Raw genomic sequence first — 22,478 nt, forward strand, 5'->3', positions numbered from 1 at the left:
ACGTATTTATCTGGAGTAGGAAGTCAGTTATATGGGTGAAAGTGAACACTGTAAAACTCTCCCTGTCCATAACACCTCACATACACACACGCAGGACGTGGAGAGCTACGACCCAGTCCTGAATCCAGTTTTGAACCGTGAAGTCCGGCGAACGGGGGGCAGGGTGCTGATCACCCTCGGCGACCAGGACATAGACCTGTCGCCGTCCTTCGTCATCTTCCTGTCTACCCGGGACCCCACGGTAAGGGGCGGGCCCTCCTCCGTGCAGACGGGGCGGCCTTAGGCGAGGCCACGGATGTGTAGCACAGCTGCCTGCTCTGTCGCCCCTTTTGGCAGGTCGAGTTCCCACCTGATCTCTGTTCCCGGGTTACTTTCGTCAACTTCACCGTCACCCGTAGCAGTTTGCAGAGCCAGTGTCTCAATGAAGTTCTCAAGGCAGAAAGACCTGACGTGGATGAAAAACGTTCCGATCTTCTTAAACTCCAAGGTATGTCTCTGGATCCATAGTTCTCGGTGCAGGTCGGGGGCCTGAACTTTCACAGGACGAGGGTGCGCCAGGCTTGTGTCGGACGCATCGCAGAGCGCTCCTCGGAAAGAACGTAAGTCCTGTAGTGAACTCTGGATGTTCTCATCATTTAAGGGGAATTTCAGCTGCGCTTACGTCAGCTAGAAAAGTCTCTGCTACAAGCTCTGAATGAGGTGAAAGGGCGCATTTTGGATGACGACACGATCATAACGACCCTGGAGAACCTCAAGAAAGAGGCCGCCGAGGTGACGAGGAAAGTGGAGGAGACGGACATTGTGATGCAGGAGGTGGAGACCGTGTCCCAGCAGTACCTGCCGCTGTCCACCGCCTGCAGCAGCATCTACTTCACCATGGAGTCGCTGAAGCAGGTGAGCAGGGCCGCGCCTGGCCGGGGGCTCCCGCCCCGCGTGCACAGGCGCTAACAGCCACCTCCGCCACTTCCAGATACACTTCCTGTACCAGTACTCCCTGCAGTTCTTCCTGGACATCTACCACAACGTCCTGTACGAGAACCCGAACCTGAAGGGCGTCACCGACCACACGCAGCGCCTCTCCATCATCACCAAGGACCTCTTCCAGGTACGGCGCGCGCCCGGCGGTCCCGGGGTGGGTGCGTGTGTGCGTGCGTGCGTGTAGTGGGGGGCTCGGGAGTAGTTCTCCAGGATCGGCAGTGCTTCCTGCATTCGGTTCCAGGTGGCGTTTAACCGGGTAGCTCGAGGCATGCTGCACCAGGACCACATCACCTTCGCCATGCTGCTGGCAAGAATCAAACTGAAGGGCACCATCGGGTAAGTCGGCTGCCCCGCCTCACTTTCCACCAGAGAACGTCATCATCTTGCAGCCTGCCTACTAGCATTTTCTGATGGGATGAGGTTTTTTTCCTTCTTTAAGCCATTATTGCTCTTTTAGTGACAGTATAAGTGAATCTGAGAGACCCCAGCTGACTGTTGCCCCCTTCCCAGGGAGCCCACCTACGATGCCGAATTCCAGCACTTCCTGAGGGGGAAGGAGATCGTCCTGAACGCTGGCTCGACGCCCAAGATCCAGGGTCTGACGGTGGAGCAGGCCGAGGCGGTGGTGAGGCTGAGCTGCCTGCCCGCGTTTAAGGATCTGATTGCGAAGGTTCAGGCAGACGAGGTAAGCGTCTTGTGAACGTTCCCAGGGGGAAGCTTGCCTTACTCCCAGGGAGTCGCGCGTGTCGTGTAAAACCCAGAGCGTTGTGTGGTGTTTTCTCACGTCAAACATCTGACACGTTGGTCCCAACCTCTCTGCCCAGAGGTGGGCTCTGCTCCATGGCGACACTTCCACTGTTGTCCCCACAGCAATTTGGCATCTGGCTGGACAGCAGCTCCCCAGAGCAGACGGTGCCATACCTCTGGAGCGAGGAAAGCCCTGCAAGTAAGCCCCACGAGGCCTCCCCCGTTGTTTTCATTCCGGACCGGAGTGTAAAATTGGGCTTTGCTGCTCGAATGCAGGGACGCTCCCCAAAGATAAAAAGCCACTGATTCCTGAGATAAGTATTTCAGTGTTAAAACTTAGGAGACGGCTGAGGCGTGAGAAGGCAAAAACTCCCAATTCCTGCTGCAACTCATGCTTAAAGACCAAAAGAGAAATAGATCAGAAGGTCCTTTCCCAGCATCTGGGGGAAACCGGCCGGTTTCGAGCGTGTTATGCGAGGCTCTGGACCAGACAGGCCCCACGATGGGGAGGAAGAAAAGGGTGGTGTCCAGCGTGGCTGCAGCTCAGTCGTGGGCTATGGGGTGTCTGTGATCTTAGACATTCCTGAGAATCTTCAGGGTTCTCCACAGATGGGTGCGATGTAGTCAGTCATTTAGAATCAGTAACCGTTCATCACCCACAGACCCGGGCGCAGGTCTTGTCACAGCTCTTCCCAGAGGGCTCAGTGACAGCGTGGAGGTGGTGGCAGTTCTCAGGCAGAGAGGACAGAGCGGGTGTCGTGGCGTCTGGGGTGTTTGAGCTGAGTCTCGGACACTGAGTGTTTGCAGAGCGAGAGCTGGTGGCAAGAGCAGTCCAGGCGGGAGAACATCTCCAAGTCTGTGCTGTCACCAACCCCCAGCCCTTCTCATGGCCTCGTTTCAGCTCCCATCGGGCAAGCCATCCACCGGCTGCTCTTGATTCAGGCCTTCCGCCCCGACCGCCTGCTGGCCATGGCTCACATGTTTGTCTCCACAAACCTCGGGGATTCCTTCATGTCCATCATGGAGCAGCCACTCGACCTGACCCACATCGTGGACACGGAGGTACGCTCTGGCCCCGCGGACTCTGAACCGGCCCGTTTTCACGAGCCCCTCCACAGGGCTCTCCTCCCGCGACAGGTGCGCTGTCGGGTGGGATGCTCTCTCACCCAATTCCGACTTCCTGATCTGCAGGTAAAGCCAAACACCCCTGTCCTAATGTGCTCTGTGCCCGGCTACGATGCCAGCGGGCACGTGGAGGACCTCGCCGCCGAGCAGAACACACAGATCACGTCCATTGCCATCGGTAAGGGGGCTTGGTCAGCCCCACGGGGGCACCCCAGACTTCAAGGGGGGTGGGCCTTGAGTCCAAGTCCGCGTGCTGACACTAAGCTTCCTGGTACCAGGCTCGGCAGAAGGCTTTAACCAAGCAGACAAGGCGATAAATACAGCCGTGAAGTCGGGCAGGTAGGCTTGTTTGGTTTTGCTTTACAAGGCCCAAGTGCCCAAGACTTCAGGCCGGAGCGGTGAGGTGTGACTGCGGCCTCCCCCCCGCCTGCAGGTGGGTGATGCTGAAAAACGTGCACCTGGCCCCGGGCTGGCTGATGCAGCTGGAGAAGAAGCTGCACTCCCTGCAGCCGCACGCCTGCTTCAGGCTCTTCCTCACCATGGAGATCAACCCCAAGGTGGGTGGCGCGGAGGGTGCGAGGCGGCGTGCGAGGCGCTGGTTTGGCACCTCTGTGTCCGTGTGCACGTGTGTGTGAGCTGAAACGCACGTGGAAGCCGCGGTCACCGGTGCCATGTCTTGCTCAGGTGCCCGTGAACCTGCTCCGAGCGGGCCGCATCTTCGTGTTCGAGCCGCCCCCGGGCGTGAAGGCCAACATGCTGAGGACGTTCAGCAGCATCCCCGTGTCTCGGATATGCAAGGTGAGCTCGGGGGCTCGGAGGCGAGCTGGGGTGTAGCAGCCGCGCAGACGTCCGGGCACCGAGGGAGACCGGGGCTCGGCTCGCGGGCAGGAGAGCGCTGTGGCAGGAGTGGTGTGTCGGTTCTGTGTTTCTTAAGTGCTGTTTCCTTTTGTGCCTTAATCCACCTTTTCTACCATTTTTAGAAACTTGTTCTCTCCTATGTAATTTTCTGTTGGCTAAATAGCTTATCCTAACAGCGTAGTTGGGAGTACATCTTTATTAATAGAAAAGTTGGCGTAGTTTTCTCCTAACAACAACATTCATGTTAATTACTAAGATCACAGTGGTTCCAACGTTAGTACGTGGAAAGCTCTTTTTAAGACTTTGATTCTGACAGGATCGGCACTATTTTCTTAGATAGAGAGGGGGCTGCGTTCTGGTGATGCTCTCCTTGCTAACTTCCCTGCCTAGTCTCCCAACGAGCGTGCTCGCTTGTACTTCCTGCTGGCCTGGTTCCACGCCATCATCCAAGAACGCTTACGATACGCACCCCTGGGGTGGTCGAAGAAGTATGAATTCGGGGAGTCTGACCTGCGGTCGGCCTGCGACACGGTGGACACGTGGCTGGACGACACGGCCAAGGCAAGTGTGGGCTGTGCCGTGAGAGGGGGGACTCGTGTACAGGTGGCTGCCTGCCGTGAGCGTGAGGGAGGAGCCTCCACCCCCGTGATCAGCCTCTCCCCGCCCCCCCAGGGAAGGCAGAACATCTCTCCAGACAAGATCCCCTGGTCGGCGCTCAAGACCCTGATGGCACAGTCCATCTACGGCGGGCGGGTGGACAACGAATTCGACCAGCGGCTGCTCAACACTTTCCTGGAGCGTCTGTTCACCACCAGGAGCTTCGACAGTGAATTTAAGCTGGCCTGCAAGGTCGACGGGCACAAAGACATCCAGATGCCAGACGGCATCAGGTGGGCGCCCGCCCCCGGGACCCACAGGGGAGGCACCGGGCGCGTCCGGCCCGCGTGTAACGGTGCTAACGGCGCGCTGCTTTTCCAGGCGAGAGGAGTTCGTGCAGTGGGTGGAGCTGCTCCCCGACACCCAGACCCCCTCCTGGCTGGGCCTGCCCAACAACGCTGAGAAGGTCCTCCTCACCACCCAGGGTGGGTGCCCAGCTCTCCTCCTCCCCCAGACCACACCTCCCTTCCTCCACTCCCGGGGAGGCAGGGAAAATCATCTGCTCCCGCCGGTGTCTTCCCTGCAGTACGGGCTCCGTTCCGGGGAAAAGGCTCGATAGCTGCGTACGTGGAGTCGGGAAATTGCATTTAGGTTTTTGTCTTAGATTCAGAAGTAATTTCATTTTTTCTCCTGTTCAGTTTTTTTAAACTCTTGGCATTAAGTGACATTTTAAATCTTTTAGTCTCTTTTTGGAATACACTTTTTTAGAACTTCAAGACTATTCAAGAAATCATCTAACCCAGTGGTTCTCAAAGTGTGGTCCCCAGACCAACAACTTCAGCCTCCCCTGCAAATTTAGACTTGCAGGTCCTCGGGCCCCACGCCGGGGAATCAGAACTGGGCTTGCTGGGGCGCGGCATCTGTTTTGATAAGCCCCCCGGTGGCTGAGACTCTCAGGTTTGAGAACTGCTTCTCTGAGCCAGACTTCTCTTTATGGGAAACAGGCCCAGAAGATGGGTGATTTGCCCAAACTCACACCCTGGTTGATAGGACAGACCCCAACAGTTCACCTCAGGCCTGCGGTTCAGCTCTGTAATGAGAAGAACTCCTAGCTGTGGGGCCTGCTCTGACTGATGACGACCCCGAACGCGTGCCTCTTGCTGGGGAGGCGGGGGGTGGCAGGCCCCACAGGTGACCAAGAGGGAGGTCGGGCTGGCCAGCAGGGAAGCAGAGGAGGGCTTGAGGCCTGGGTGCTGGGCAGGTCTCGGGGCGGGGGGGTGGTGCTGGGCCTTGTCTCGTACGGCAGCGTGTATTGAGATCACTTAGCGGGTTAACACCGGTGCTGCCTGCTGGGACCGGCGCTGGGTCGCCCTCAACACTGTAGTGACTGTTCTCTGAGCCCCGTGTCACGCCAGAGCTGACAGTGCCCCAGGTGGTGTGGCCCACGTGGAGGCCGGGAGGTGTGAGCCCAGGGGCCTGGCTTGGGGACGCTGAGCCCTGTCCTCCAGGTGATAGCACTGCTCGGGAACTGGACTTGGAGCGCCCCGCCCGGGTCAGGGACCCGCAGGCAGAGTCCAGAGCCTGCGGGAGGCCGCCACATGGCTCAGCGCAGTCCCAGCCGAAGTGGTCACGCGTCAGCAGCCCAGGTGGCCTCCCCGCCTGGCGCCGGCGCGCCCCAGAGCCCACCCCCTGACGACAGTGGATGCACGAGCCTGGGAGAGGCCTCTGGTGTTTGCACTCGGCCACTGGAGCAGCCCCAGCAGTCGGGACCTGACCTGGTGGTGCTGTTCCTTCTGTCGTTGCCACCTTACCTTTCTGGCCAGGCCGTCCTCCGTGCTTTAGGACAGGTGCCCGCGTGGTACCTTGCAGGGCGCACAGTTACACCTGTGTAAACAAATGCATTGTGCGGCCTTTACCTTCAAGTCCCTTTCCCTCTGCTCTCCTGCTGTGCACTCTCTCCCTGCGGCCCAGGCGTGGACATGATCAGTAAAATGCTGAAGATGCAGATGCTGGAGGACGAGGACGACCTGGCCTACGCGGAGACGGAGAAGAAGACGAGGCCGGACGCCACGTCCGACGGGCGCCCCGCCTGGATGCGGACGCTGCACACCACCGCATCCAACTGGCTGCACCTCATTCCCCAGACGCTGAGCCACCTCAAACGCACGGTGGAGAACATCAAGGTGGCTGGGCCTTCCCCCCGCCGCATCCTTGGGCTTGGGGTGGTCCTAGCAAGTGGGACCAGGCGGGTCGAGCCGAGCTCAGTGTCGCCTCGGAGCGCACGCGCACCTGGGCTGGGCCGGAGGGAGCACCCTAGGGTGAAGGTGGTCCGTCTTCCACGAGGAGGTAAATGACTCCCAAGGAAGCGGCGGCAGCCGTTCTCCTTCTTTACGGAATTGTCCAGAGCTGCCATCCGTCAGGCAGGCCCACAGCTTCACGCGAGGTCTAGCGCAAGGTCGAGCTGGGGTGACACTGTGAATAACACGGGGAGGGCTATGAAACCGGGGCTCCCTGAGGCTGAGTTACTTCTGGTTCTGTTTTCTGCTGGAGAGAAGACCTCTTCCCAAACTCCCTCCCCTCCTTCACTCTGGCCTTCTTTTCCAACACCTTTAGGATCCTCTGTTCAGATTCTTTGAGAGAGAGGTGAAGATGGGCGCTAAGCTACTCCAGGACGTCCGCCAGGATCTTGCTGACGTCGTGCAGGTGTGCGAGGGCAAGAAGAAGCAGACCAACTACCTGCGCACACTCATCAACGAGCTGGTGAAAGGTGCGCCTGCGGTGCCGCTGGGTGCCGGTGCTCCCGGCCGGGCCTCGCCCAGACTTCCCTCAGGGCAGCTCGATGCCCGCACCTGGGAGCAGGCTTAGAAACGCCTGAGAATTTGTTTTCCCTTTATGCTGGTTCACTGAACACTGAACAAAATCTTTACTCGCTTCTGCAGTCTTTAGGGAGGACTAGGACGGGGGAAAGCAGGGCGGGGTGCTGGGGTCCAAAGGCACAGGGACCCCCGGGGTTTCCGTGGGCCCCGAGAGCCTCGACTGGCAGTACCGCCGAGCCGCCCGCGGCGGGGTTTGCAGCTGTGGTTCCTCGGGGCGGTCGTGCTTCTCCAGACGCGTCCTGTGGGTCACCCGGACTGGGCGCGGGGCAGGCGTGGCGGGGACGGTGGCCCGTGCAGGGCGTGAGGTGCACCAGGGAGGGGAAGCAGCAGAGCCTGCACGCAGAGGCACACCTGCCAGCACCCAGCCATGCGCCCACCTGCGCCGCGGGAACCGTCGGCACTGACGCCAGGCCGGGGCTCCTCGCTTGCAGGAATTCTGCCCCGGAGCTGGTCCCACTACACAGTGCCCGCCGGCATGACCGTCATCCAGTGGGTCTCCGACTTCAGTGAGAGGATCAAACAGCTGCAGAGCATCTCGCTGGCGGCTGCCTCTGGTGGCGCCAAGGAGCTAAAGGTGGCGGCCGCGCTTGAGGAGCCGGGGGAGGGTCCCTGGGGAAGGTCCCGGGGAGGGTCCCCGGGGAGGGTCGGCAGCTGGCCCGGGTGCTGGCGCTCAGGGGCCCAGTGGGGCCGGCTCTCAGCTGGGGCTGCTTCTTCCCACAGAACATCCACGTGTGCCTGGGCGGCCTGTTTGTGCCCGAGGCGTACATCACTGCCACCAGGCAGTACGTGGCCCAGGCCAACAGCTGGTCCCTGGAGGAGCTCTGCCTGGAGGTGAACGTCACCACCTCGCAGAGCACCACGCTGGACGCCTGCAGCTTTGGGGTCACGGGTGAGTGGGGGCCGCTCCGGCCGGCCGGGCTTCTCTTCTCGCTCAGGTTCCCCTGCCCCGTCCCCGGGCCTGCCGCTCGGCCATCGCCCCCTCGCGGGCCGCCTGCTGGTGGTTCCCACGCGAACGTGTTAGGTTAGAGCCCAGGCCCGTGGCCGCGCAGCTTGTGCTCCCCTCGGGGGGTCCTGACCGCCCGCCCCCCCGACCCCAGGGTTGAAGCTCCAGGGGGCCATGTGCAGCAACAACAAGCTCTCGCTCTCCAACGCCATCTCCACCGTCCTCCCCCTGACGCAGCTGCGCTGGCTCAAGCAGACAAACGCAGAGAGAAAGGCTAACGTGGTGAGTGGCTCCTTCCCGTCCTCTGGGGTCAGGGAGACTCTGAGGACGCCCACCGGGCGCCAGGGCGACGTCCCCGCCCTCTTCCAGCCGCGAGTCCCTGCGTCGCAGGAGGAACCGTCCTTTCCCTCTCGCGTGGAGCCCCTGACCCAGAGCCCCCTTTCCTCGCAGGTGACCCTTCCCGTCTACCTGAACTTCACCCGAGCAGACCTCATCTTCACCGTGGACTTCGAGATCGCGACCAAGGAGGACCCGCGCAGCTTCTACGAGCGCGGCGTTGCCGTTCTCTGCACCGAGTGAGACTCGCCTTTTCTAGCGCCCCTTTCTGTAACAGTAAAACTAATATTTAACGTTCATTCATTATTAGGATGTGTGCAAGGTACGGACTTGTCAAAGGAAAGTTGTTGGTGTGAGGCTGGAAGAAGCCGAAAGGAGCCAGACCGGCTGGGAGGCGGAAACGGGAGGGACCCAGGGACGTGGTTTTGAGGGCCGAAGCGTGGCTTGTTTTATGAAATAAAACACTAAGCATGAGCCGGCTCCGGCCTCTTGTCTCAGCTCCGGCTCCTGTGGACACCCTGGAGCCTTCACAACACAGAGGCAGCCCCGTTCCTAGGAGAGCGCTGGCGCTCCCGGGGCGTGGGGCTGGCGCCGTGGCCCATGTCCCGTCACCGGGACCCCGTGGCCCAGGTGGACGCCCTCGTCCCGCCTCCTCCCTGGCGCCTTCGTTCCCACGACCCTGGGGTGGCGGCTGGAAGAGACGGGCGTGCTGTCCTGCGAAGCAGGTTTCTGGCCTGTGCGGGGCCTCGCGAGAGCTCCTGGGGCGCTGGGTCGCCGGCGCAGGCCCCGCCGTGACCCCGGCCGTCCTGCCGCGGGCTGCCTGTGAGCCAAGCTCGGCCCGAGCGCGGTCACGGCCTGAGGCCCGACTGGACGCCCCGGCCCTGCCCACACCCTCCCAGCCCCAGCGGCCTCCGCGGAGCGGCCTGGAGCCTCAGAGCCGGAGCCGCCTCCCACCCGGCTCCGGACGGGCACTCGGGGGTCCCTGGGTGGCCTGAGGGAGTCCAGAGCGGTATCGGACTGAAGGTTGGGGCCCATTTTACATGTTTTTCTCTGAACCAATAAATGAGGCTTTTTAGCTTGGCTTCAGTCACTGGGAGTATTTAACGGTGCCGCAGGCTCTCGCCCGAGCGCCGCTAATGCCCGGGAGAGCCCTGGGAGGCCCACCGTGGGTGCCTGGCCCCGCCTTACCCTTCCACGCCCCCCCCCACCCCATTTACGGGGAAGGGTCTCGAGCACAGGTGCTGGGTGGTGCCGGGCAGGGATTCCAGGGCACAGGGGAAGGAATGCCATCCTAGAAACCCTGAAGGCCTGGCAGGGGGGGAACACAGGGCAGGGCAGGAGCAGGAGCCACTCCAACTGCCAGACCCTCGTCCCCGTGTGTCCTGGGGGTGGGGGCAGGGCACTGCAGGCCCAGGACTGAGGCTCCCCATGGGGGTTCCCCGGGGCCCCTACTTCCTGCCCCCCAGCCTCAGCACCACGGAAGTTCCGTCCGTGGGGCCCGAAGAGGGACCCCACATCAGACCACCCCTCACCTGCCATCGGGGGTTCAGGCTAGACAGTGGGCAGAGCCGGCAGAAAGGGGGACCAGGGGCTTCCCTGGTGGCGCAGTGGTTAAGAATCCGCCTGCCAACGCAGGGGACACGGGGTCCATCCCTGGTCCGGGAAGATCCCACATGCTGCAGAGCAACTAAGCCCGTGCACCACAACTACTGAGCCTGCGCTCTAGAGCCCGCGAGCCACAGCTACTGAGCCTATGAGCCACAACTACTGAGCCTACGAGCCACAACTACTGAGCCCACAAGCCACAACTACTGAAGCCCGCGCACCTAGAGCCCATGCTCTGCAACAAGAGAAGCCCGCGCACCGCAACGAAGAGTAGCCCCCACTCGCTGCAACTAGAGAAAGCCCACGCACAGCAACGAAGACCCGACGCAGCCAAAATAATAATAAAAACAAACCAATAAAAAAGGCTCAGTGAGACAGAAAAAGGAACGAGCCTCCGCCACCCGTTCTTTCAGATGTTACCCCATCAGGACACCCTGCTCAGGAGAGGAGACGGGACAGAGAAAGGATGGGACAGGGCAGAGGGAGTCTTCTCAGGCCAGGGGCAGCGGCCCATCTGTTTTCACTATCCTGACGAAACTCTCATCAATCCCGAAAGCCCGAGCCCCCCGGGGACGGCTGCGTGTGAAGAGCTCTGGGGGCGTAAGGGCCCAACGGGAGACAGGTCAGCCAGAGAGCAGTGGGCCCCTACCGCCCCGAGTCAAGGCTTAAAAAATACATAAATGTTTAGCAAAAGTAAGGAAATTCTCTGGAATTCAGGGGAGGCGGGGCCTTTCCTGAACTGGAAACCCATTTGTAGGCGAAGTAGTGGGGCCCAGAGACATTATTTAGGATGTAAACTACTAACAAACACCTTCCTCTCGGACTATTAGATCCCGAAACTGTGACAATACATTTCTATTGTTTAAACCTTAAAAAAAGACATAAAGGGGCCACAGGTTTCACGGAAGCTCTTTATGTTAGTCAGCGTTGCTCTGACCGCTGAGGCCCTGGCCTGTCACGCATCACACCCGCTCCCAGGTGACCCTGCCCACCCCGCTCACCTTGGTCTAGGCCACGTACTGCTTCTTTCTCTTATTTTTCTCAGGCTCTGCAAGTAAAAGTTCCAGTTTCCTCTTGGAGAGTGAGAGCTTGGGCCCCCTGTCCCTCTCGGTCCCGAGTCTAGGTGGCGGCCGTGATGCTCTGGCTCTGCCCTGGTGTCTGCTGACTTCGTGGGGTCCCCAGTCCTCCTCCGCCATCTCCGAGTCCTCCAGGGGTCCTGGGAGCCTGGCCGTCCGCCCCTGCACCTCCAGGCCGCTGGCCTCTGCTGGCTGCACGTCCACATCACTGGCCTCCGGGGGTGCGGGGGCCCAACTGGCGGCCGTCAGGGCCAGGACTGGAACGTTCGCCGAGAGGGGGTCTTCTGAGCCCACCTCCCCTGGACTCGTGGACTTGAGCGTGTGCAAAGGCACGTCACAGTTCACACTGCCCAGAGAGCAGTCGTTGAAACTACAGGAGGAGTGACCAGGGAGATCTTCTGAATCGGCATCATAAAGATCTAAAAACCGATGACAAAAGGATTTCTGAGCCAGTTAGCAATTTCTAGCAGTGGAGTCAAGTAGAGCACACCCCTTACATGCCTAAATTATTTCTTCCATCACTGACCTTGGCAAATTTTGCATGATCGGCCCTGCAAATAAATCGTTAAAAATGCATTCGATAGGGACTTCCCTGGTGGTCCAGCAGTTAAAACTCTGCACTCCCAGTGCAGGGGGGCCCGGGTTCGACCCCTGGTCAGGGAACTAGATCCCGCACGCATGCCGCAACTAAACATCCCGCGTGCCACAACTAAGACCCGGTGCAGCCAAATAAATAAATTTTTTTTTTTAATGCATTCGATAAGTATGCCACAGCCCCCAGAAAGCCCAAGGGTTCACCACTGCCGGGGGCTCAGCCTGAGCCCCATCATTTAAAGCCCTCATCCCAGTGTTGGCTCCACCCTGCCCACCACCAGGGGTCTGAGCTCATTTCCTCCCAGCGGCTCCTCCAAAGAGCAGGCGCCATGACCCTGGTGAGGGCCACACTCAGGCCGCCCCAGCTCCCTGATCGGCCTGCACAAACAGGCCGCGGCCGGGCCGTGGAGCCTCGGTCCCCGGCACACAGAGCCGTCCCAGGCGGCCGAAGGAGGCGGAAATGAGTCTCTAAGTCCAAACACTGTTTGCAAGGTGTCCGAGGTTGTTCTCAAAGGCCGGCCGCATGCGCAGCGGGTCTGAACAGCAGCGGCAGGAGACGCCCCCCCCAGGGCAGCCAAATGTCCCCACCTCTACCACCGCCAGCCAAGGGGGCTTCGGAGCTTTCCGACCCTCCTCACCCGCCACCTCGCACCAGACTTTCCTACCTGTTGCTCTTCTTTCTTTTCCTCCCGTGCCAGTGCTCTGGACTGAGGGGCTCTGGCTGGAAAGGCCTGCAGAGAGCAGGCCCAAGTGCCCGCGGCTCATCACCGTGGGCGACCCTGTGCGGTGCTGAGGCCTCCTTCCAGACGGCCCGGCCGTGAGGACTGGCAAACAATCAGGTCCATCCACATGGCCAGACGTGTGCGCACCTCCCTCCCCGCTGACCTGCGGCCTCAGTCACCCACAGAGGGACCCGAGGCCCGAGTCAGCAGGGACCCCGTGGAGTCCTTTCCCTTGGGTAGTGAAAACTCCCAAGAGGGCTCATTTCCCCTTTGGAGAGCCGACACTGTCACTCATTCCAGAAGGCAAAAATGAATACAAACACCTTAATCTAGAGGCAGCCGAAATCATTCCAGATTCAGAAACTGCTCAGAACACAACATTGTAAAGCAGCCATACTCCAATAAAAATTATTTAAAAAAAAAAAAAAAGAAAGAAAAGACACTGGTCAGAATTGTTGGAATTCATGTAGTGGACACCCGTTCTAGTGACACCCACCCCCCGGCAGAGCAGTGAGTGTCCCTGCCAGGCCCCGAGGCCCCAGGGCCCAGATTGGGTGTATGTTGGCTGCTGGAGGGCAGGGGTGGAGGGGGGGGTGTCTCACACTGCAATAAACTGACAGCATCAGTTCTCGCAAACTGAGAAACACCTGGCCAGGTCCTCTACTCACTGCTTTGGGGTAGAACGACGTAGCAGGACGCCCGCCCTGTTCTTCAGCGACACCTGGTGTCTTAAACCACCACGAGGCCAGGGTTAACTGCACCTGCGAGAGATTAGCGGGAGTGAATTTAATTTGACTGATTCATTTTGAGGTTGACTAATTGCAAACCTATTGTTCTTGTCAATCTCAGGCAAACTACTTTGAGTCTTTTTATTCTTAAAAAAAATTGGAAAGGGGAAAAAAACAATCAACTTAAATATCCAAGTGAAGTTTTTTCTAAAATATAGCAACACCCCTGGCCAGAGAGGAGTTCACAGCACAGGCCCGAGACCACTGTCCTTAGAAAGGTCTGCCTGCAAGGTTGCCCTTGGCTGGCCTCTGGAAACTTGGATTTCAGGGGGTTCCCAACTTTCCCTAAAGACAGGAGCAGCTGCCGGCTCGTTCGGCGACATACCTCTCTCCAGATACTTCAGCAAAGTCCAGGTGATTCCTCTTGTGATTGGCCTGGAAAAAATAAAAGGTTTGAACGATCCTTTCTACGAAGGGGGGCAGACAGCAGATTCATGTTCAAAGGCAAGGAACGAGGGGCCCACCGCCCAGGCCAGCAGTTCCTGCCATGCGGACACTTGTGGACGGTGGCCCTGCGGGGTGGGTGGTGACAAGGAGAGGCATCTCCTGGGAGCTTGCACACAGGCGGGGGACCCCTTCGCAGGTGCGGCTTGCGGGACTAAAATGCAAACCTGGGCCACTGGAAGCGGGGAAACTGGAACCAGCAATGCGGAGAGGAGACAGACTCGGCAGCTGGATTCAACCACCCACCACCGCACCACGAAGGACCAGGAAGGACCCACCCATTCTACACAGCACCTGGCACGTGTTCTGGACCCAAAGCCAGAAGATGGTGGAAGATTCTAGATCATCCACCCCAAACCCTTCCTTTACAGATGCAGCAGCTGAGGCCCACACAGGGGCCAGGCCTTGCTCAGGGTCCCTGGGAAGAACCCAGGGCTCGCATCCAATATTCTAGAACCTTCCCCTCTAACACCAGGCTGCCAGGAAAAGCAACTCTTGTTCTTAATCAAAAGACAGACTCTCAAAGGACAGGAAATTGAACATCTCTAGTTGGGGAAGAATGAAAAGGTGACACCGCTGAGAAGAACCGCTGAGAAGACTAATTCCAAGGATTCCAAGGAGGGGTGGGGTCCTGGGCAAGGGTTCCTGCTCTCCGGACACGGGGTCTGCTATGGGCCTCCACCCCTCCCCACTGTGTCCCCACCCCGCCAAGGGGGGAGGGAGTACCCTGAGGCGACAGAGCATGTTTCTCTGCCTCTTCTGGAATCCGGCCCTGGTGCTGGTCTCGCGGAACGCTGCCTGGATGCAGCTGGGTTGGCCGCTCCACAGACCAGCCATGGCTCGGGGCCGGTGATGGACCTTTCACTTAACTGCAAAACGTCAAGCTCACGGGGACAAAGCACAGGTCAGTGGTTGCCAGGGGTGGGGGAGGGCTGACCACAGTAGGGCAGGGGGAGCTTCCTGGAGCCGTGGAGCTGTTCTGTCTCCAGTGCCCTGGTACGGTTGTCAAAAGTCAGAGCTATTCGCTCTGTGAGTTATAGCTCAGTAAGACAAATCTAGGGCATTTTCTAAATAAATGTTTTTAACTAAAAGGAAACCCACAAGCAGCTGGCGGCATGGGGAGGCAGCACACAACCAGTGCCTCGATTTGGGGAAAGCCCCTTCGCACCCGGATGCCCGGTCTTATAGAAGCTCACGGGGAAAGTCACACATTCATTGACACAGAAAGTTCTAGAACGTTGGAGCAGAGTGGGGGGCCACTCATCCAGCTCACCTGTCCTCTCCGCTTTGGTTTGTTTTTCAGCAGATGAGAAATGTAAGCCCAGACTGGGGACGGATTTGCCCAAGTTGACAAACTCAGCTTTCCCTGAGAAGCACAAGGTCGTTAAAAACATTTGACAATTTTTTTTTAAAAAAACCACGCACCCCAAGAAGAGCAGAGAGAGAACATCCACTGAAAACAAAACAAGACAGATCACAACGCGAATTCATGAGAAAAGAGACTACACACCTCCTTGCTGTTTCATGTCACTTGCTTTCCTCCGGAATCCCAGGGGTTGGTGCCCTAGGCTCTGTGGGAAACACGTCTGTTACAAACACGCACCACCCGCCACTGTGTGCGCCACACATGGTCGACTCAGGCTTCCCCAAACCGGGCTCCTTGGAACACCAGTTCTGAGGCAGAAACAGGAAATGCTACAAACCAGACCCTAAAGCACCATATGCATTAGCATTTTAAAGGCTAGAAAAGTTCCCAGCAAAACCCAAAAATCTATTTTTTTTTTTTTAGTATCAACTGAAATCCATATATTCAGATATTACTAATTTTCCCCCCAAATCGTTTTTCTGTCCCAGGATCCCATCCAGGACGCCACGTCGCATTTAGTTCACATGTCCTTAGGCTCCTCTTGGCTGTGTCTCAGACCTCCCCTGCTTTTGATGACCTTGACAGCTTTGCGAGGCTGTCCCTCGGTTGGGATTTACTGATGCTCTCCTCGTGAACACACTGGGTTACGGGTGTGGGGAGGATGACAGAAGTGAGGCGCCTTCTCATCACGAGGGCATCACAGCAGGTGCTGTCACCCTGACGTGTCCGTCGCCGGGCTGCGGCCATGCCCCGCAGCCTTCTCCACTGTACAGTGACCTTCCCTCGCCTCCCTCTCCACCCCGTCCTCTTTGGGAAGAAGTCTCTCCGCGCAGCCTCCACTCAGGCGTGGGGAGTTAGGATGACGCCCCCGGAGGGAGAAGTTCCATAAATTCCTCGGCCTGGGTGATTTTTCTCCCATTTATTGACTTATTCAGTCATTCACTCATATCAGTACGGACTCATTTACTTTATACTTGGGTTATAATAAATACTACATCATTTATGTTGTTCCGACTTTGGCTGGAACTTGTTCAGTTGGCTCCCATGTCCTTCTGACAGGCCCAAACCGAATTAATTTTGATTTCCAAAGGAACACACCCTGGGAGTTACTTAGTACTCTCTCTAGGCCTAGGTTAGATAAAAGTGCCAAAAAGTGAAATTATAACAAGTAGAGGAAGCTGACCCCCCTTTCTCCCCATTCCCCGCCCCCCTGCCTGGGGTGCAGGCCAGGGACTGGCTGATGGGCACCAGGGTAAAGGATTTCTTAGAGACCTTTTCATGAAAAGGCATTTCATACACATGGTTAAAAAAAGCTATTAGGGGGCTTCCCTGGTGGCGCAGTGGTTGAGAATCTGCCTGCCAACGCAGGGGACACGGGTTCGAGCCCTGGTCTGGGAGGATCCCACATGCCGTGGAGCAACTAGGCCCGTGAGCCACAACTACTGAGCCTGCGCGTCTGGAGCCTGTGCTCCGCAACAAGAGAGGCCGCGATAGTGAGAGGCCCGCGCACCGCGATGAAGAGTGGCCCCCGCTTGCCGCAACTAGAGAAAGCCCTAGCACAGAAGCGAAGACCCAACACAGCCAAAAATAAAATAAATAAATAAATAAAAATTTAAAAGGTAGCACTGTTACTTTGATGAATGCATAATCTCTTTAAAAAAAAAAAAAAAGCTATTAGGGCTTCCCTGGTGGTCCAGTGGTTAAGACTCCGCACCCCCACTGCAGGGGGCGCGGGTTTGATCCCTGGTGGGGGAACTAAGACCCCTCATACCCCGCAGTGAAGCCAAAAAAACAAAAAAACCATTACACGATATACAATAAGTAAATGAAGTTAAGTAAGTGAAGTCCCTCTGCGTAGGTCTTGTATCATTTCTCTGATGCCAGGAGGAATTCAGTTAATAGATGGAAGCTTGCAGGTGGTCTGAGGGTGTCCAGCAGTTTACAGCTGGGGAAACTGAGGCCAAGAACATCTGATTCGCCCTGAGGTACAGAGCTAAGGCCAGAAGCCGGTCCTAGTTCCTGCCATGTGACTGCACTCTGTTCCGAGACACACACACAGACACACACATGGAGACACGCAGACACACACACAAATACACACAGAGACACACACACAGGCAGAGACAAACACACAGACACAAAGACACAGACACGCACACACACACACAGAGACACACACACACAGACACACATACACAGAGACACACACACGCACACACAGAGACACACAGACACACACACGGAGACACAGACACACAGGGACACACACAGACACACACAGAGACACACAAAGACACACACACACAGAGACACACAGGCACACACAACGCCACCCTGGGATGTCCTGGGCCCCAAGGTGCCAGGTCTCAGGACCCCCCCCTCAAAGCCCCGCCCACCCGGCCCAGCAGCTTCTCAGGCAGAGCGCATAACAGCCAACCCACACTCTCCACCCTCACAGGTTACTTTTAAAAGCCCTTATCATGCAGATTTACTGGAGAATTCTTTGAAACCATGCTCGAAGCCACCAGGTTACACAAACCCAGTAATTCTTCCTGGCCTCTCCTTCTGGACCCTTCTTCCTAGCCAAGGTCAAAGTGGGCCTTGGGGAGGCCCCCAGCCCCTTCCTCACCCCTACCCCACGCCCTCCCCTCCACCCCCAGAAGGTGGCTCTCGGCCCCCCGGGCCCGTCTCAGCCGGTTGACCTTGTACCTTCTCTCCTCTGGCCTCTTTGCAGCGCCCCGTCCCCGCTCCTTTACCCCACGGGGCTGCGCTGCTCTCTCCCGGTCCACCACCCTCCGCAGTTCGGGGCCCTCTGCCGAGGTCACAACCTACCCCAGGTGACAACTCCAGGTGGGCTGCACTTGTGTCTACAAAGGCTCCTGCTTGGAAGCTGGAGATGTTAGAAGATCTGTTGTTTGTTTGCACATCTCCTATGGAAGAGTTTAGAAGTCACCACTCTGTCCTGAGAGCCACCAAATTGCTACCTGCCAGTCGTGTCCGTTAAGCTCTACCCCTGAGTGCCCCCTGCCCGCCCAGCGTCTGCCCGGTACACACACCAGAGTGTGTGTGAGGCCGTCCTAGAGGCCCCGTGTCTCCCGTGGGCTAACCTCCCCCACGCTCAGCTGCCGTTCCTCTCGCTCTCACACACACAGGCTGCGCTTTCTCCCTGGTTCTCGTCTCTCTCTAACGTTCTCTGTATCCTCCTCCTCTGTGCCCGGGATCCGCAGCCCCTTCAGCCAGCTCACTCCATCGCCTGGGCTTTTTGCTGCTGTGTCCACAGCTGTGTCCCCCAGGCCTGGCCCGGTGCAGAGCACACAGCGGTGCTCAGTGATGCTTCCTGGATGAATCACGCACGTGTGCTCCACAGAGACCTCTCACTCTGCATGTCCCAAACCAAATGCTCTCCCCCCACGACACACCCCTCCTTTCACTGTGGCTAGAGCGGCTCCACCATCCTGTAAGACCTCCAAGCCAGAAACCACAAAGAGTCTCCTGGAGGCTGAATAGCTGATGGCCCTGGGACCAGACCTCCTGGGTCCAAAACCCATGCCTGCTACTAACCCAGCTGCACGACTTCAGACGTCTAAAGTAGCTTTTCCAGGAAATCCCCTGGCTGTCCAGTGGTTAGGACTCAGCGCTCTCACTGCCGGGGCCCGGGGTTCAATCCCTGGTCTGGGAACTAAGATCTCACAAGCCGCACAGTGAGGCCAATAAATAAATAAAGTAGCTTCTCCTGACTTACATACAAAACAGAAACAGACCCACAGACATAGAAAACAAACTTATGGTTATCAAAGGGGAAGCAGGGAAGGATAAATTAGGAGTTCAGAATATAACAGATACACACTACTATATATAAAATAGATAAACAAGGACCGACTGTATAACACAGGGAACTATACTCAATATTTTGTAATAACCTACAAGGGAAAAGAATCTGATATATATGTATGTATAACTGAATCACTTTGCTGTACACCTGAAACTAACAGAACATTGTAAATCAGCTATACTTCAAAATCAACTATATTTCAATATAAATAAATAATTGAAAAAATAAAGTAGCTTCTCCAGCCTCAGTCTCCCTATCAGTAAAATGGGTGAGCCGTTGAGGAGCCCATCATGGATGTGAGAGGGATTAGCACACTGCTCTCTGTGCTGGTTTATTATTTCACTGGCTGCTCCGAGATGAACATGTCACTGAAACATCCAACTCCATGCAAAGCACCACCCAAGGGAATCAGGCTCAAAGGGCACCCAGCCGCTGGAAAAGTACATTTTATTTTATTTATTTATTTTTTAAAGTCTTTCTTGAATTTGTTACAACACTGCTTCTGTTTTATGTTTTGGTTTTTTGGCCACAAGGCATGTGGGATCTTAGCTCCCCGACTAGGGATTGAACGTTAGTCGCACCTTAACCACTGGACCACCAAGGAAGTCCCAAAGTACATTTTAAATCAGAGTGTCACCCATCCACCGGGTGGTGGAAGTCTGCATGCCATATGGTGTTTCTTCTTTGATGGGAGGGTGCTGTCCAAAATTCTCTCAGGAGGCCCCGTAAAATGAGTGGAATGAATGGTACCCCCTCCCAGCTTCTCCAGAAGCTGGAGAGAGGCCTAGAACAGGGTATCCCTCAGAGTCTCCAGGGGAACCAACCATCACCTGGATCTCAGATTTCTGGCCTCCAGGCCTGCGAGAGAATAAATCTCTTGTTTTGTCAAGCTACCTGGTTGGTGGTGATTTGTTATGGCAGCCACAGGAAACTAACAAGCCCTGTTAGTACAAGTGTTGTACTCAGAGAAAAATCATATGATCTTAAAGAATTCTGTTCTTTTCACTTGAACTTCAAAAGAACAAGAGCAGATCACGGCGCTGTTTAGTTTGTGAGGGATGGGACAGCCCCCAACCTGGGCTGGAGGCATCTGTAGTCAAACATGAAAGCACCAAGGATGGCAAAAGACCAGGTTAGACATGAAATCATCCTGAATTCAACTTTGGTCACCAGAACTTCAATCATTTAAAGTGATATTCCCAATACGTGGGGAGAAATACCCGGCATGTGGGTTCAAGTCCCAATCCCACAAGCCATGCAGCATGGCCACAAAAAGAAAAAAACAAAAAAAACCCAGAAACAATCCCAGGGCCCACCTGGGAAAAGGTCTTTTTCACAGACTGACTTCACAGGCGTCAAGAAGTCATAACCTGGTAACCTGGGTTTTTGTTTTTTTCTTTTTTGGCCAGACCACACAGCATGCAGGATCTTAGTTCCCTGACCAGGAATCAAACCTGCACCCCCTGCAGTGGAAGCACGGAGTCTTAACCACTGGACCACCAGGGAAGTCCCTAACCTGGGGTTTTAAAATGGAAAAATTAGGGACCAGCAAACCAACCACTGGCCAGTCCTTGGTCTGCCCCTGACCTGTCCTAGCCCCATCCCCTTGCCCATCGGGCCCTCAACTTTGCACAATTGTGGTTATTAAACCAGAGGAGTAAAAGCCCAACAGGAAGACAGAAATGGAAGATGAGAGGGTGCGTTTGTCTCTCAGCCTCTTCTGGCATCTTTTGCTGGTTTCGTGTACTAACTGGCAAAGGGTCAATGTGGTAATTAGACATTTGTTGCAGGTTGAACACTTGGCAAATTTTCCTACTGAAGCTTTAAAAAATTCACTTTGTAAATAAAATGCTTTAATGCATTAGTAAAATACTGGATAATAGGAAAAAAAATTAATAACAAAAATTAAATGCCTTCTGGGAGTTCCCTGGCGGTCCAGTGGTTAGGACTCTGCGTTTTTCACTGCAGAGGGCATGGGTTCAATCCCTGCTCAGGGAACTAAGATCCCACAAGCTGCAAGACACGGCCAAAAAAAAAAAAAAAATTAAATGCCTGCTAACATATACGATGGAATATTCCTCATCCATAAAAAAGAATGAAATAATGCCATGTGCAGCAACATGGATGGACCTAGAGATTATCATATTAAGTGAAGTAAGAAAAAGACAAATACCACATGATATCACTTATACATGGAATCTAAAAAATGATACAAATGAACTCATTTACAAAACAGAAGTAGGGCTTCCCTGGTGGCCCAGTGGTTAAGAATCTGCCTGCCTACGCAGGGGACACGTGTTCGAGCCCTGGTCTGGGAAGCTCCCACATGCCGTGGAGCAACTAAGCCCGTGCGCCACAACTACTGAGCCTGTGCTCTAGAGCCCGCGAGCCACAACTACTGAAGGCCACGAGCCACAACTACTGAAGCCTGCACGCCTAGAGCCTGTGCTCCGCAACAGGAGAAGCCACCACAATGAGAAGCCTGCACACCACCACGAAGAGTAGCCCCTGCTCACTGCAATTAGAGAAAGCCCACACGCAGCAATGAAAACCCAATGCAGCCAAAAATAAATTAATTAAAATAAAAAACAGAAATAGACTCACAAACATAGAAAGCAAACTTATGGTTAGCAAAGGGGAAAGGACGGGGGAGGAATAAATTAGGAATTTGGGATTAACAGATATAACTACTAAATATAAAATAAACAAGGGCCTACTGTACAGCACAGGGAACTATATTCAATACCTTATAATAACCTATAATGGAAAAGAATCTGAAAAAGAATACATATGTATATATACGTAAAACTGAATCACTTTGCTGTATACCTGAAACTATCACAACATTGTCTGTAAATCAACTATACTCCAATTAAAAAAAAAAAAAAAAGCCTGCTAACAAGGCAGAAAGAGGGAAAAGATAATGGGCCTTCCCAAAACAGTCCAAAACCCCAGAGGCTCTGCAGCCCAGGTCACCCCACCCCTGGAGCCACGCCCGGAAGGAACACCCCTGAGGGACACGCCAGCTCCCAAACTGAAGCCACTTCTGAAGGTTCCTACCTGGAGTCCAGGAGCAACCAGGAACAGGGGCCGCAAACAGAAGGTGGAGGTGAAGTCCGGAGAGCCAGCTTCTGAGAGCAGAGGAGTTGGGGGAGAGAGACGCTGGTCTGGAGAAAAGAACAGAGCAGATGCAAAATGGTCTTTTGACAAAGAGGAGCTTAGCAAATCTACTCTCAAGATCTGCAAAGGAGAAAAAATATCGTGAGCCTCCTGGCCCCCACCCTCCATATGACCACATGGAAGAGGCACGCTGGGGACGAAGGGATTCAGGATGCCGAACGGGGCACCTTGAAGTTGGCCCCAGTGCTTAACTCAATTTTGCATTTCCACTTCAAAGAAAAAACACACTCAAAAGTTCTCACTTAACAATATTCAAAAACTAACCAACAGTTCAAAATGGGCATCCTTTCCTTGCAATAAAATTTGTCCTGAAAGATTTCTCAAACTCCTCTTCCCCAAAAGTGGTTTCTAAGACGATTAGCTTTATTCGAGTGCAGATAGGCAGCCTGGAAACAGTCTGTCGTTACACAG

The 22,478-nt window shown here is 55.8% G+C and overlaps 1 protein-coding gene across 1 annotated transcript in view; it reads left to right on the forward strand.

Moving 5' to 3' along the window:
* Nucleotides 1–8,934, forward strand: part of DYNC1H1 (dynein cytoplasmic 1 heavy chain 1) — a 67,735-nt gene extending 58,801 nt beyond the window's left edge. Inside the window, exons 58-78 of the mRNA XM_061181265.1 lie at nt 95–241; nt 337–487; nt 641–894; nt 971–1,105; nt 1,220–1,314; nt 1,489–1,663; nt 1,849–1,924; nt 2,627–2,787; nt 2,917–3,028; nt 3,129–3,189; nt 3,284–3,407; nt 3,535–3,648; nt 4,099–4,269; nt 4,381–4,598; nt 4,687–4,790; nt 6,277–6,488; nt 6,919–7,072; nt 7,613–7,755; nt 7,902–8,070; nt 8,279–8,406; nt 8,575–8,934. Coding sequence (XP_061037248.1) covers nt 95–241; nt 337–487; nt 641–894; nt 971–1,105; nt 1,220–1,314; nt 1,489–1,663; nt 1,849–1,924; nt 2,627–2,787; nt 2,917–3,028; nt 3,129–3,189; nt 3,284–3,407; nt 3,535–3,648; nt 4,099–4,269; nt 4,381–4,598; nt 4,687–4,790; nt 6,277–6,488; nt 6,919–7,072; nt 7,613–7,755; nt 7,902–8,070; nt 8,279–8,406; nt 8,575–8,703 — 3,033 coding nt within the window. The 3' untranslated portion in view covers nt 8,704–8,934. The remainder of the gene's footprint in view (nt 1–94; nt 242–336; nt 488–640; nt 895–970; nt 1,106–1,219; nt 1,315–1,488; nt 1,664–1,848; nt 1,925–2,626; nt 2,788–2,916; nt 3,029–3,128; nt 3,190–3,283; nt 3,408–3,534; nt 3,649–4,098; nt 4,270–4,380; nt 4,599–4,686; nt 4,791–6,276; nt 6,489–6,918; nt 7,073–7,612; nt 7,756–7,901; nt 8,071–8,278; nt 8,407–8,574) is intronic.
* The last annotated feature ends 13,544 nt before the right edge of the window (nt 8,935–22,478 follow it).

Source organism: Eubalaena glacialis, chromosome 2 (genome assembly GCF_028564815.1).
Source record: "Eubalaena glacialis isolate mEubGla1 chromosome 2, mEubGla1.1.hap2.+ XY, whole genome shotgun sequence".
NCBI lineage: Eukaryota > Metazoa > Chordata > Mammalia > Artiodactyla > Balaenidae > Eubalaena > Eubalaena glacialis.